Source organism: Musa acuminata, chromosome BXJ1-10, assembly GCF_036884655.1.
Source record: "Musa acuminata AAA Group cultivar baxijiao chromosome BXJ1-10, Cavendish_Baxijiao_AAA, whole genome shotgun sequence".
Taxonomy (NCBI): domain Eukaryota; kingdom Viridiplantae; phylum Streptophyta; class Magnoliopsida; order Zingiberales; family Musaceae; genus Musa; species Musa acuminata.
In genome coordinates this window covers 22,830,332-22,842,249 of record NC_088336.1, presented here as the reverse complement: position 1 = coordinate 22,842,249, position 11,918 = coordinate 22,830,332, and the positions used below count along the sequence as shown (strand labels likewise).

Here is an 11,918-nt window from a genome sequence, read left to right as displayed (position 1 = left end):
CCAGTTTCGATAGAGTTTAGGCTTAACCACTGACATTGGCGTGGCAAACGGTGCTCATTGGTTGGTCCACCGTTTTGATCGTGCTCAGGACATCGATAACTTTGTGAAACGAGCCGGATAGACGGTCGAGCGAACTCCACCCGTAAACATATGATTAGGTCAGGTCAGGTCAGTTCAGGTATTCATACTCCCACCGCACACACACCCCGACGCACCACAATACGTCAGTTCAGGTCACCATACGTCCTTCCGGACACCCCAACTCTTGTTCTTTCTTATCTCCGGTCCATCCGTCCAGAGATCATTCTTCCAGCTTCTATTTCATTTTTGGAAGTCGTAAGGACTGTATCTCAAGTGGAATGACGAAAACAGAAGGTTGGATATCGCAAGCCACTTTAAGCTGTGGCATCGGGTTCACACGATTGGGTTCGGATCCGAATGATTGGGGATCTTCATGAGCGACCTTTGGGACTGATTAGTCCCACATCGAAAGTGGACATGATTAAAATTAACTTATAAAAGTTCGATGAGTGTATAATTATCAACTTCAGCTTAAACATTTTGGTTAGTGATTTAGACCAAACGAAGTTGATAGACTAGTTAACCCATCGAACTGCTTCCCTTTGCAGGAAGCAATATCATACACCGTCGCAGATGCCGTTGAGACTCACCTGCCTCCAAAACTATCTGTATCATCCATCTTGTCTTGTCATTTTAATTTTTTTAATAATAATAATAAAAATAATTAAACGAACGGTTCAGATTAGAAGGGGGAATGGATGGACGTTTTGGATATTTTAAACGTTTTTATAGTGCACGATTCAAAATATTTAAAGCTATACTAATAATTATAAATGCATCTCAACTGTTAACTCACTTCTGACAATTAGCATAGACTGCAAATATTTTAGAGTTGCAGGAACATATAAGGATGATTTTTTGAAGGAATTATGCATGCATGTTGGTTTTTTATTTTTATTTTTATTCAGACAATTAACATAGATTGCTTGCTTTCTATGATCTTACCATCAACAAATTAGACTGTTTTTACCAGCTTCAAAATTTATTCGATTATATTTTGAATGTTAAATATTTGGGAAGTAAATTTAGTACATTATAAATATTCTAAATTGACAAATACTAACCCCCAAGATTATTTGATTAAATTTTTCATGAGAATATCATTTTGATTGGTTCCATTACAATAGTTGTCTACGTGCGCATAATATGTGTATATATATATATATATGTATATATATATATATATATATATATGTATATATATATATATATACATATATATGTATACATATATATATATACATATATATGTATACATATATATATACATATATATACATATATATATATACGTATATATACATATATATATATATACATATACATACATATATATATATATACATATATATATATACATATACATATATATATATACATATACATATATATATATATATATGTATATATATATATATATGTATATATATATATATATACATATATATATATATATATATATATATATATATAGTGCAAAACATACGTCATTTAAAACTGAAAATTGGGAGATTCATCCGATCTTTTGAGAGGAATATAAATGCCATTTGCGAATTTGGGTAAATATATATACACAAAATTTTCCGGGCCATCGTTCGTTCGCATCTTCGTCGCGGCGGAGTTCCCAGCGAGACCATCCCAAGGATCATTAGCATTCCTATCGGGCTCTTCCGATCCGTCGGAGACCTGCCCTCTGTCGAGATCGGATCGAGGTAAGCCTCCTCTCTGGATCTTATCGATTGTTACGAAATGGACGGCGTTTCCCTTCCGGAAAAGACTAACTTTTTTTTTTTCCTTTGATCGCGAATAGATTTCTTCTTTCTCCGAGGGGATGACAGGATTTACGTTTCTTGCGATTCTTCTTCTTTTTGTTTGCGCTGTTTTGCTTCCACTGGTGCCCATCTGCTGCTTCACTGCTGGTTTCTATTTTTGTTCGTTTTGATATCCCTTTCAAGGGTCCATGGATGGTTATTTTTTTCGATGTTATGGAGATCTGATGCGATTCTGTATCATATCGATTGAAATGTCATTGTCTTCTCCAGATCTGTGAAAAGATCATAACTTTATGCGCGTCTCATGCTCCTATGAAGATGTTATTGCTAGACGTTGGACACGAAAAGGAGATCTTTTTGAAATACACGAGAGCTAGTTACTTAATTAAGTATTATCTCCAGCAACACTACATTTTGGTTGACTTAGCATGATTTCCCTGTCTTCTCTTCCCTTCTTTGGCCTATAATTACAGCAGATGAGTTGTTGGTGCTATCTTTTGGTGGTTGTTTGCTTAACAAGAGAATTTTATGCCGGGTTATGATTGCATGATTGAAACAAGAATTGTGTTATGAATAAAGAGGCTTGTCGGTCGTTCTTGGATCATATTCTACTTTCCTTGTCGTGAAACTGTGTATATTGATTCTAGGGCTTAGCTCTCGACATGGCGTCCACAGTAGGAGCAACAGGATGGCTGAGAGGAAAAGTCAAGGCCGTTCCTTCAGGGGATTCTCTGCTTATCATGGGAAGCACAAAAGCAGAGATCCCTCCCGAAAAGACCGTCACTTTGTCTTCTCTGATCGCCCCTAGACTGGTATGAGTGTACAGTATGGATATGATTGTTCTCTGACCATTAATTATGAGGACAAATAGACCAATCTGTGATTTGTTTGGTTCTCAGCGCATCCTGATTATGGTAACATACATTTCAGAGGAAAATTTTCAGTAATTATCTTACAAAGAGTTTTGATTCTTTAAATCAATGCCTGAACATGTCATAGTTTTCTTTTTTTTAACCCTTAATATGGAGAAGTACTACTTCTGCCTAATGCAATATTGGATTGTGAATTAGGCTCGTCGGGGTGGTGTGGATGAACCGTTTGCATGGGAGAGCAGGGAGTTTCTGAGAAAACACTGCATTGGAAAGGTCCTTGATTGGAATCTTCCTTGATTTCCGAGTATCTTATATATTCTTCAGAAGTAAACATACACCTCATAGTCTTGATTTCTTCAGGATGTCACTTTCAAGGTGGACTACACAGTTCCATCTATTGGGAGAGAGTTTGGCACTGTTTTTCTTGGAGATAAGAATGTCGCCTACTTAGTTGTTTCTGAAGGATGGGCAAAGGTACTAGTAACTTACACTCTTTGTTCTTTGCTTTATATGCTGTTCCAACAATTTCACTGCTGATATCTTATCTGTATTTTTTTCATCAGGTTAGGGAACAAGGCCAGCAGAAAGGTGAAGCAAGCCCATATTTGACAGAGCTACTGCATTTGGAGGAGCAAGCCAAGCAACAGGGCTTAGGTCGCTGGAGCAAGGTTATCTTGCTTTTTATCTGGTTCTATTTGTTATTTCTTTTGACTGTTTCCTGTAAAGAATAGCATCGTTTTCTCTTCTCACAAAATACGTGTTTGCATCCTTTGTCTTGTTTATCCTATATGCAAAACCACGAGACCATCTAAGTTTGGGCTTGCTGTGGATATTAATGTCTCTTGAAATTCAAACCTTAAGGGTCTGCTTTTTTATTGAAGTTTAGTTTGTGTTTATAAGATATATGACAACAACCAACAAGCATTAAAACATGTGCATGATAATTAAAGATTGGAGGAGTATCACACGTTTTTTATTGATCAACTTTTTTAGGTACCTGGTGCTACCGAGTCAGCTGTAAGAAACTTACCACCTTCAGCCATTGGTGATCCTAGTAATTTCGATGCAATGGGGCTGCTAGCTGCAAACAAGGGCAGACCCATGCAGGGCATTGTTGAGCAAGTCCGTGATGGCAGCACTCTTCGTGTCTACCTCCTTCCTGAGTTCCATTTTGTTCAAGTTTTTGTTGCAGGAGTTCAGGTATGTTTTAAAACATGACCAAGAATATTTTATTTTAAATGTGATTTTCTGAACAAAACTGTGGAATAAATGTTTACTTTTTGCCCTTCTTTTACTTATGTGGCAAAATTGTTTTTCTTAATTATAGGCTCCTTCAATGGGAAGAAGGCCCACTAATGACACAATTCTCGTGACTGAGGTGTCTACTGATGATACAAATGGAGAAATTTCAGGTGAATCTCAGCAGCCACTAACATCGGCCCAGAGGCTTGCTGCTTCTTCGCTGTCAATAACTGAAGTTTCACCAGATCCATTTGGGAGGGAAGCCAAACACTTTACAGAAATCCGTGTTTTGAGCAGAGATGTAGGTTCTTTTTGTGTTTTTAGCTACGTCTTAGTACCAAAAGTTCTATTCAATTTTTTCTTCATTTGTTTTCTATGATCTATATCCACTGAATTTCGAACTGTGCAGGTCAGGATCGTGCTAGAAGGTGTAGACAAATACAGCAATTTAATTGGCTCAGTTTATTATCCTGATGGTGATACTGCAAAAGATCTTGCTCTTGATCTTGTGCAAAATGTATGTAAGGTTATGCAATCATATAGCAAGCAATAATTACTGCTTATGTGAGAACACTGAAACATTGTGGCACAAATTTGACTTTTCTAGTGATAATATTACTAGGGATGGAAATGGATCAGATTCTGGAAAGGCCAGTTCTTTATTTTCTTGTAATTACCAAATGCTAATTTGGATATGAATTTTAGACAGACACTACATAATCAGTAATCATGTTTGCTTAAAATGCATATGGTAGATATGAATAACACGTGACATTTATGGATTTAACGTGAATGTTATATAATCAGCCACAATATCAACAAATAGTTAAGAAAATCACTTGAATATATTTTTCATATTGTCTGGATAGGATACATATATGAACAGAAAAAATAAGAATGAAAAAAGAGAATACACTGAATGAAAGAACAAATCAATTAATGTCTTTTGTGGATTAATATAGGTAAATTCAACAGCTTGAGATATATTTGGATATCAAATATGATAATTTAAATATGCATGTGAATATGTCATACACATTTATGCAATCACATAGTGAACAATTGTGAACGTATATTATCCCACCTACTTTTACCCAAGATATTATACATTTTTAATGTTGTGTTGTTTTAATTCTCTTCATTGACTAATTTTCTTTTAAATATCCTTGTTATTTAAGTGCATCCTCCCTATGGTCTCTAGTTAAACTTGTATGGTACCATGGAGTAATAAGGCATCTATGGTAGTTTCTAAACCTGTATGTTAACATTTTTTGTTCATGAAATAATAATAAGGATATCTGCAGCATTAGATGCTAGATTGTTAGCTCAGAATACAGATATAGAAAAAAATCCGTCTCTTTTTTCCTTCTTTTGTGTGGGTTTGTTGCGAAGGAGGGGGCATTGAAAACTTATAAGTTGTTTTCTGTTATGATACTTAGATTGCTAATTATGGGGCTTGACTTTCTGATGACCTGTAGCCTAGTCAATTCCACTGTTGATATTATCAACCCTCGCCAGTGATATCATACCGGGCCAAATAATCTTCCCAGATGATTTCAAGCTCGGAATTGAGGCCTCTAGAGGCAACGGAGTGTGCATACCCATTTACACTTCTTGGAATTTCCTATACTTAACAGAAATTTAATAATAATACAAAGACTAGTCTCATCACCTGAATGACATTCATTTTAGGCAGCTTATTCTTATACAAGGTTTATGCCTTGTTTTCTGTCTGAGTGCTTTTGTTTAGGTGATAAGCCATTGTGCTTTGCTATGCATTTAACTACACTTGGTATGCATACTTCTTTGCATTTTGCAAGAACCTGTTGTTGAAGCAGTAAATAAAAGATGATACCATGATCATATCAGTTTTTCTATGCATTGTCTTGTTTTTTTAATCTTGTCATTCTGTGGAGTGATGCTTTGGGCATTTCCTTTAAAGTCTGGTTAGGAAGGTAACTGTTGTTTGCGTATGAATTTTCTAGTTCTGCGTTAATATATTTACTCATACATCTGAACATTTTGATAACAGTTACTTCTATGCTCGTTATATAATACAAGCTATGTCCTGAATGCTAACATTGTTTTCCTTCCTACAAAGGGTTTTGCTAGATTTCTGGAATGGAGTGCAAACATGATGGAGGATGAGGCCAAACGAAAATTGAAGGCTGCTGAGCTTCAGGCGAAGAAGGATCGCCTTAGAATTTGGACAAACTATGTGCCTCCAGCTTCAAATTCGAAGGCAATTCACGACCAAAATTTTACAGGAAAAGTATGCGTTTTTTTACCCAGGTCTTCTTGAAGCCAATTACATATCATTCTTGTGCTTGAAGTCTGCAATTGATTTGTCAACTTTAGGTAGTAGAGGTTGTGAGTGGAGACTGCATAATTGTTGCTGACGATGCTGTTCCCTACGGCAGCCCCTTAGCTGAGCGTAGAGTTAATCTTTCAAGCATCAGAGCACCAAAGATGGGAAATCCTCGGCGAGATGAAAAGCCAGTGCCCTATGCCCGTGAGGCCAGGGAATTCTTACGTACACGTCTTATTGGCCACCAAGTATGCTTATTTGCTTGATGTATTGGATGGAGAAGATGTATAAAGTTAGTAGTCTCATAATGCATTTGTTGCCAGGTAAATGTGTCAATGGAATATTCTAGGAAGGTTGGTGTGGCTGATGGACCTAGTACAGTAGTATCTAGTTCAGCTGATTCTAGAGTCATGGATTTTGGGTCAGTCTTCCTTGTGAAGAGTGAGAATGATGAAACCTCTTCTCCATCTGTTAACCAACCAGGAGTAACAAATGTTGCCGAGATGGTTGTCTCACGGGGTTTTGCCACTCTAGTCAGACATCGAGATTTTGAAGAAAGGTCAAATCATTATGATGCTTTACTGGCTGCTGAATCTCGTGCGATTAATTCAAGGAAAGGGATTCATTCTGCCAAGGATCCTCCAGTTATGCATATAACTGATTTGACAATGGTCAGAAATGGAATAATTGTTTATTACATGACACAATCTTTGTTTGTCATGGTATGTAATAGAAGTTTCATGTTATCTGCACAGGCATCTGCAAAAAAGGCACGAGATTTCTTTCCTTTTCTGCAACGGAGTAGGAGGCATGCTTCTGTTGTTGAATATGTCCTCAGTGGTCATCGATTTAAGTTACTGATTCCTAAAGAAACATGCACTATTGCATTTTCATTTTCTGGTGTTCGGTGTCCTGGTCGGGAGGAGCCTTTTTCAGATGAAGCTATTGCTTTGATGAGAAGGAAGATATTGCAACGGGATGTTGAGGTGCCAATTGTCCATTTATTTAGCTTGAGGCATACCATTTTCATTACTAAGATAGATCTCATGGCTATGTTGGACAGATTGAGGTGGAAACAGTTGATAGGGCTGGGACATTCTTAGGCTCCTTATGGGAATCAAGGACCAATATGGCTGTTATCCTCTTGGAAGCTGGATTGGCTAAACTTCAAACCTCCTTTGGCTCTGACAAGATTCCAGATGCTCACCTCCTGGCACAGGCTGAACAGTCTGCAAAGCACCAGAAGCTAAAAGTAAGTTACGGTTGCTGAGTTATTTGTTATTGAAGCTTTGTATATCATGGTATATAACTTTTATCTTTCCTTTGCAAGATCTGGGAAAATTATGTTGAAGGACAAGAAGTTTCAAATGGTTCCTCTACTGAAGCAAAACAGAAAGAAATGCTCAAGGTGATCTTCAAGAAAGAGTATCTAACTTGCTTGCTATTCTGACACCTAACCTATAAGATGAACATCTTTCCTTGTTGATCAATGCAGGTCGTAGTTACAGAAGTCCTTGGTGGTGGAAAATTTTATGTCCAACCTGTTGGTGATCAAAAGGTGGCTGCCATTCAACAGCAGCTTGCTGCATTAAACATTAAAGAGGCTCCAGTAATTGGTTCTTTTAATCCTGCAAAGGGTGATATAGTTCTGGCTCAGTTCAGTGTAGACAATTCCTGGAATAGAGCCATGGTACGTCCTAAGTATTGCTATGATTTCTTTCATCTATTTGTTAGTCGGACTTAATTGTCGTGGTAGTGTTATTTAAGATTGTTTTAAGTGAAATATTGTTGTCATCTTTGCTAAGATTGGTCAATCACATTTTTATTATCTTGTAGCGACAAAAAGGTTCTAGGGTCAAGATACAGGACAGGGTGGCAATACAAAATAGCAAGATGACAGGACAGTGTGAAATTTGCATAGGTCATCCTATAACCTGTATCCATCGATGAAAAAGATAAGACAAGCGTACCTGTGATGCTAGATACAAAACCCCATGTAACTTAGGTTTTTTTATCCTGGCTCAGCCTCTGTAGAACCTGAGATCAGAGGGAAATCCTGATTTTCAAATTTGTTGTGCACTTCAGAAAAGGTTCCCTGAGACCCATGGCCGATTTGGGGTATCAAGATAAGAATTGTCATATGCTAACCCCTCATTGACCTCTATGATGAGGCCATCAAAGAGGACCTGTCCTCGAGCACTGTAGTGTACAACATTGGTCAGTGTATGTAATGGCATTGCCACAACTATTAAACATTACATTGTTCCATTTCGTTAGCAAACTAACCAGCAAGTTACAGGTAGACATTAAATGGAAGCTACATCAAGAGCATGCTCCTTTGTAAAGGTAAAAAATGAGTTTAGTTTATTAATTAAGTGCTTCAGTTCTATGTAAGAGTACGGGCACTTGTCAGTTCTTGCAGTTCTATCTTTTTGGCTCTTCTGATGGTAAATACTCTTGTTTTGCAGTTTGCAATATTGATTGTTCAACATTAAGCTTTTATTTTAGAAACATGTGCCACACCCTGTATTCTAGTCCTCGACTGTATGTGAATGAAAATTGTGCTTCATTAGAATTTTTTAATTGGTTTCTTGATGTCTGCCTCTGTAATTACTTCAACGCATGCAGATTGTAAATGGACCACGAGGGGCCGTGAAATCACATAATGACATATTTGAAGTCTTCTATATTGATTTTGGAAACCAAGAAATTGTCCCATATAGTCTCCTACGACCTCTCGATTCTTCAATACCATCAGCACCTGGTTTGGCTCAACTTTGCAGCCTTGCATACATAAAAGTGCCTAATTTGGAGGACGATTTTGGTCAAGAAGCTGCAGAGTATTTGAGCGAATGTACATTGAACAATACAAAAGAGTTTAGCGCTATGATTGAGGAAAGAGATGCCTCAGGAGGGAAAGCAAGAGGACAAGGAACTGGAACGGTGTTGGTGGTGACTCTCGTTGATGTTGGATCTGAAGTTAGTATTAATGCTGCCATGCTACAGGTTTGAGCATCTGATCTTATCTGAATATATTTTTTTCATTAACTTGATTTTTAGTCATCTTATTAATTAACTCCAGTAGAAATCGAAACTAGTTCAACCTTTAATAAGTCTGTAGGTTAATAATTTAACTTGATCTGTTGGTGTCAATCATGGATTGGATCTTGTACTTATCTGATGCTGTCTACAGAAGAACATTTATTTGATATGTTTGGTCTGGTAGCAACTGAAATTGCAAATTCCTTGGAGTTCTTTGCGGTTCTGTATGACAATGTACAATTGATCTATGGGAATGTTATCTTCTTGGATTTTAATTTGTACCACGAATTACTTCCTTTTCTAGAGAATAATGGACTGGATGGTCCCATGTCTAAAAAAATACTTGGGCGCCATCACCTCCACAAGCATAGAATCTCTTCAAGATGATACAAACCAACCAGTATGCCAAGGCCTGGTCGGCGGTGCTATGTCGCTAACCAAGTTTCTACAGCAGAAGCAACAAATGACTAGAAATGCAATTTGCATTTGCACTCCCCCTCTTCTAGATATATAAATTCTCCTACTTGACTCCAAAAGACATCCATGTTTATTTATTGCTTTTTACAAATTGAAACCGAACATATAGGACTTTATCTCATCCTACTGGCTTGTTCTGATCCGATGATCCTTGTTTGTGCTTGATATTCGACCTGTTTGTTCTTGATTACTCCAAAATTCTATTATATCATGCACATTCAGCTCGAGTTTTGTTAGTATCCTGTTTCTGATCTGTTGAATTGTACGAACACAGGAAGGGCTTGCTAGACTAGACCGAAAGAAGAAATGGGACACTAGAGAACGCAAGGTAGCTCTTGATGGTTTGGAAGAGTTTCAAGCTAAAGCAAAACGAGAGAGGCTGAAGATTTGGCAATATGGTGATGTCCAATCTGATGACGAGGAGTTAGCTCCACCACCTCCAAGGAAAGCTGGAGGCCGTCGATGAGAGAACTGATGCGAGCAAGGGTAAAAATAAGGTTCCGAGATATAGGGAGAGAGTTTGTAGTTCATAGTTCGCTTTGAGTAGCCATTTATACCTCTATATTTCTCACTTTGGATTTTGTTTTCCTTTTTATCCCAAGACTTGAAGAAGTCATTTTTTCCCCCCTAGCTTTAAATAAGGTATCACCCATAACTTATCTCTATTTGGAAACCAAGCTTGTATGTGCCCGTAGATTTAATTAAAACTCACCTTATCTTGTTTTCATTTTACTTTGTGGAAAGCAGGAACTTTCGTTCGATCTATATTCGTGACTTTTCATGTCAACCTTGTTCATGTTCTTTACGATTACGACTGCCGCCGGGAATAATTTCTCTGGAGCTACAGAAAGCTTCTTGTTTGAAATCTTCAATGTTGTATAATGTCATGTTTGTTTTACGACGATGCAGATTCCCTTGTCTTGCATATTACTTGAACATTTTTGTCCAGTAGAAAAACTATATTACTATTTGGCGTTGTAATACATAGAACAAGCACTGATTCATGATGGTTTCATAAATTGGTATTGTCTGATTCTTCTCTTTTTGGCAACTCGGATAATATGCACTCTGATCAATGATCAGGTCAGGTCTCATGTATGTAAACCCAAAATAAGAGGAACATTTAGATTATTTAAAATTAACAAGTCAGTCCAAAATAATGATCTGAGAATATTACAAAAATGATGAGACAAAGACAGTAGAATATTTTGTTTATATCATAGAATATTTTTCCCAACTAACCCATTATACTTTGATTTGATATAATAATTGAGATCAATTATTGTTTATTAAAATTATGTTATATCTGTCGGTTACTAACTTAAGCATCGATCTTGATCTTCGTACATGTTCATCATTAAAAATCGAATAATCGAAACCATATTAATTTTAGATGATTATGGTTCTGATTATGAAATTGCCGATTAAGGTTTCAAATCGACACTGTCATTTTTTTAAAGATTTTTTTTATTAATATTTAATTTTAATTTTTAATTTTAGTCTATAATGAGTTGAATCGAACCAAAACCGTGAAATCATTGATCGGTTCTGATTTCAATTTTTGACCGATTCGATTCCGATGTCGTTGGTGGTTGGAAGCGCCATTAGTTTAATGTGCAGGTACAGCAGAAGAATGAAGCGACGTGTGTGCAGTCCACGACCAAGCGAGCGAGTCCGGTCGGCTGCAAAGATTCGCAACTTCGCACGTACTCCCCCGCACGTATACGAGTCCCAGGAGTACATTCCTGCAACTCCTCCACACCACGCACCCTCGCCCCCTCTCTTTTCTGCCCCTCTTTGCGTGCCTGTTTCACCCATACCAATGCATGCATGGGTAAGGGTGCGACGCAGAGACCTGCCGTGGTTGCCACCCTCCCATCGGACCAAAGCAGGCACAAAAGACTATTCAAGTGGAGAGACCGGGAATGGGTTCCCCAAAGATGCCGTTTGCCTCTGAAGCTTTGAACGCTTCGGGGTTTTGGGACTTTGTGTCGATGTGTCGTGGTAATTTTCTTTCCAAGGCTTCTCCTCTGGGAATTATTCTATCTTGGACTTTGGGCGATGTGATGATAACCAGTCAAATCCCGCTTTCTGAATCCAACCATCGTCTTCATCTGATCCTCC

At 37.5% G+C, this 11,918-nt stretch overlaps 1 protein-coding gene across 1 annotated transcript; it reads left to right on the top strand.

The window, feature by feature from the left end:
* Positions 1-1,636: 1,636 nt before the first annotated feature.
* Positions 1,637-10,521, top strand: LOC135595558 (ribonuclease TUDOR 1-like). The gene is made up of 17 exons (XM_065086633.1): positions 1,637-1,793; positions 2,501-2,665; positions 2,924-2,998; positions 3,086-3,199; positions 3,289-3,393; positions 3,719-3,925; positions 4,053-4,268; positions 4,377-4,484; positions 6,069-6,239; positions 6,326-6,523; positions 6,599-6,946; positions 7,031-7,261; positions 7,339-7,527; positions 7,606-7,683; positions 7,771-7,965; positions 8,904-9,281; positions 10,069-10,521. The coding sequence occupies exons 2-17, from the start codon at positions 2,516-2,518 to the stop codon at positions 10,258-10,260; spliced, it is 2,955 nt and encodes a 984-aa protein (XP_064942705.1). The 5' UTR covers positions 1,637-1,793; positions 2,501-2,515; the 3' UTR covers positions 10,261-10,521.
* The last annotated feature ends 1,397 nt before the right edge of the window (positions 10,522-11,918 follow it).

Bases quoted from the DNA above. Each gene is read 5' to 3' on its own strand.
- LOC135595558 (XM_065086633.1), top strand. From the start codon at position 2,516: ATGGCGTCCACAGTAGGAGCAACAGGATGGCTGAGAGGAAAAGTCAAG. The intron at 2,999-3,085 runs GTCCTTGATTGG...TGATTTCTTCAG, and splicing joins GAAAACACTGCATTGGAAAG to GATGTCACTTTCAAGGTGGA. The intron at 6,947-7,030 runs GTCAGAAATGGA...TTATCTGCACAG, and splicing joins ATATAACTGATTTGACAATG to GCATCTGCAAAAAAGGCACG.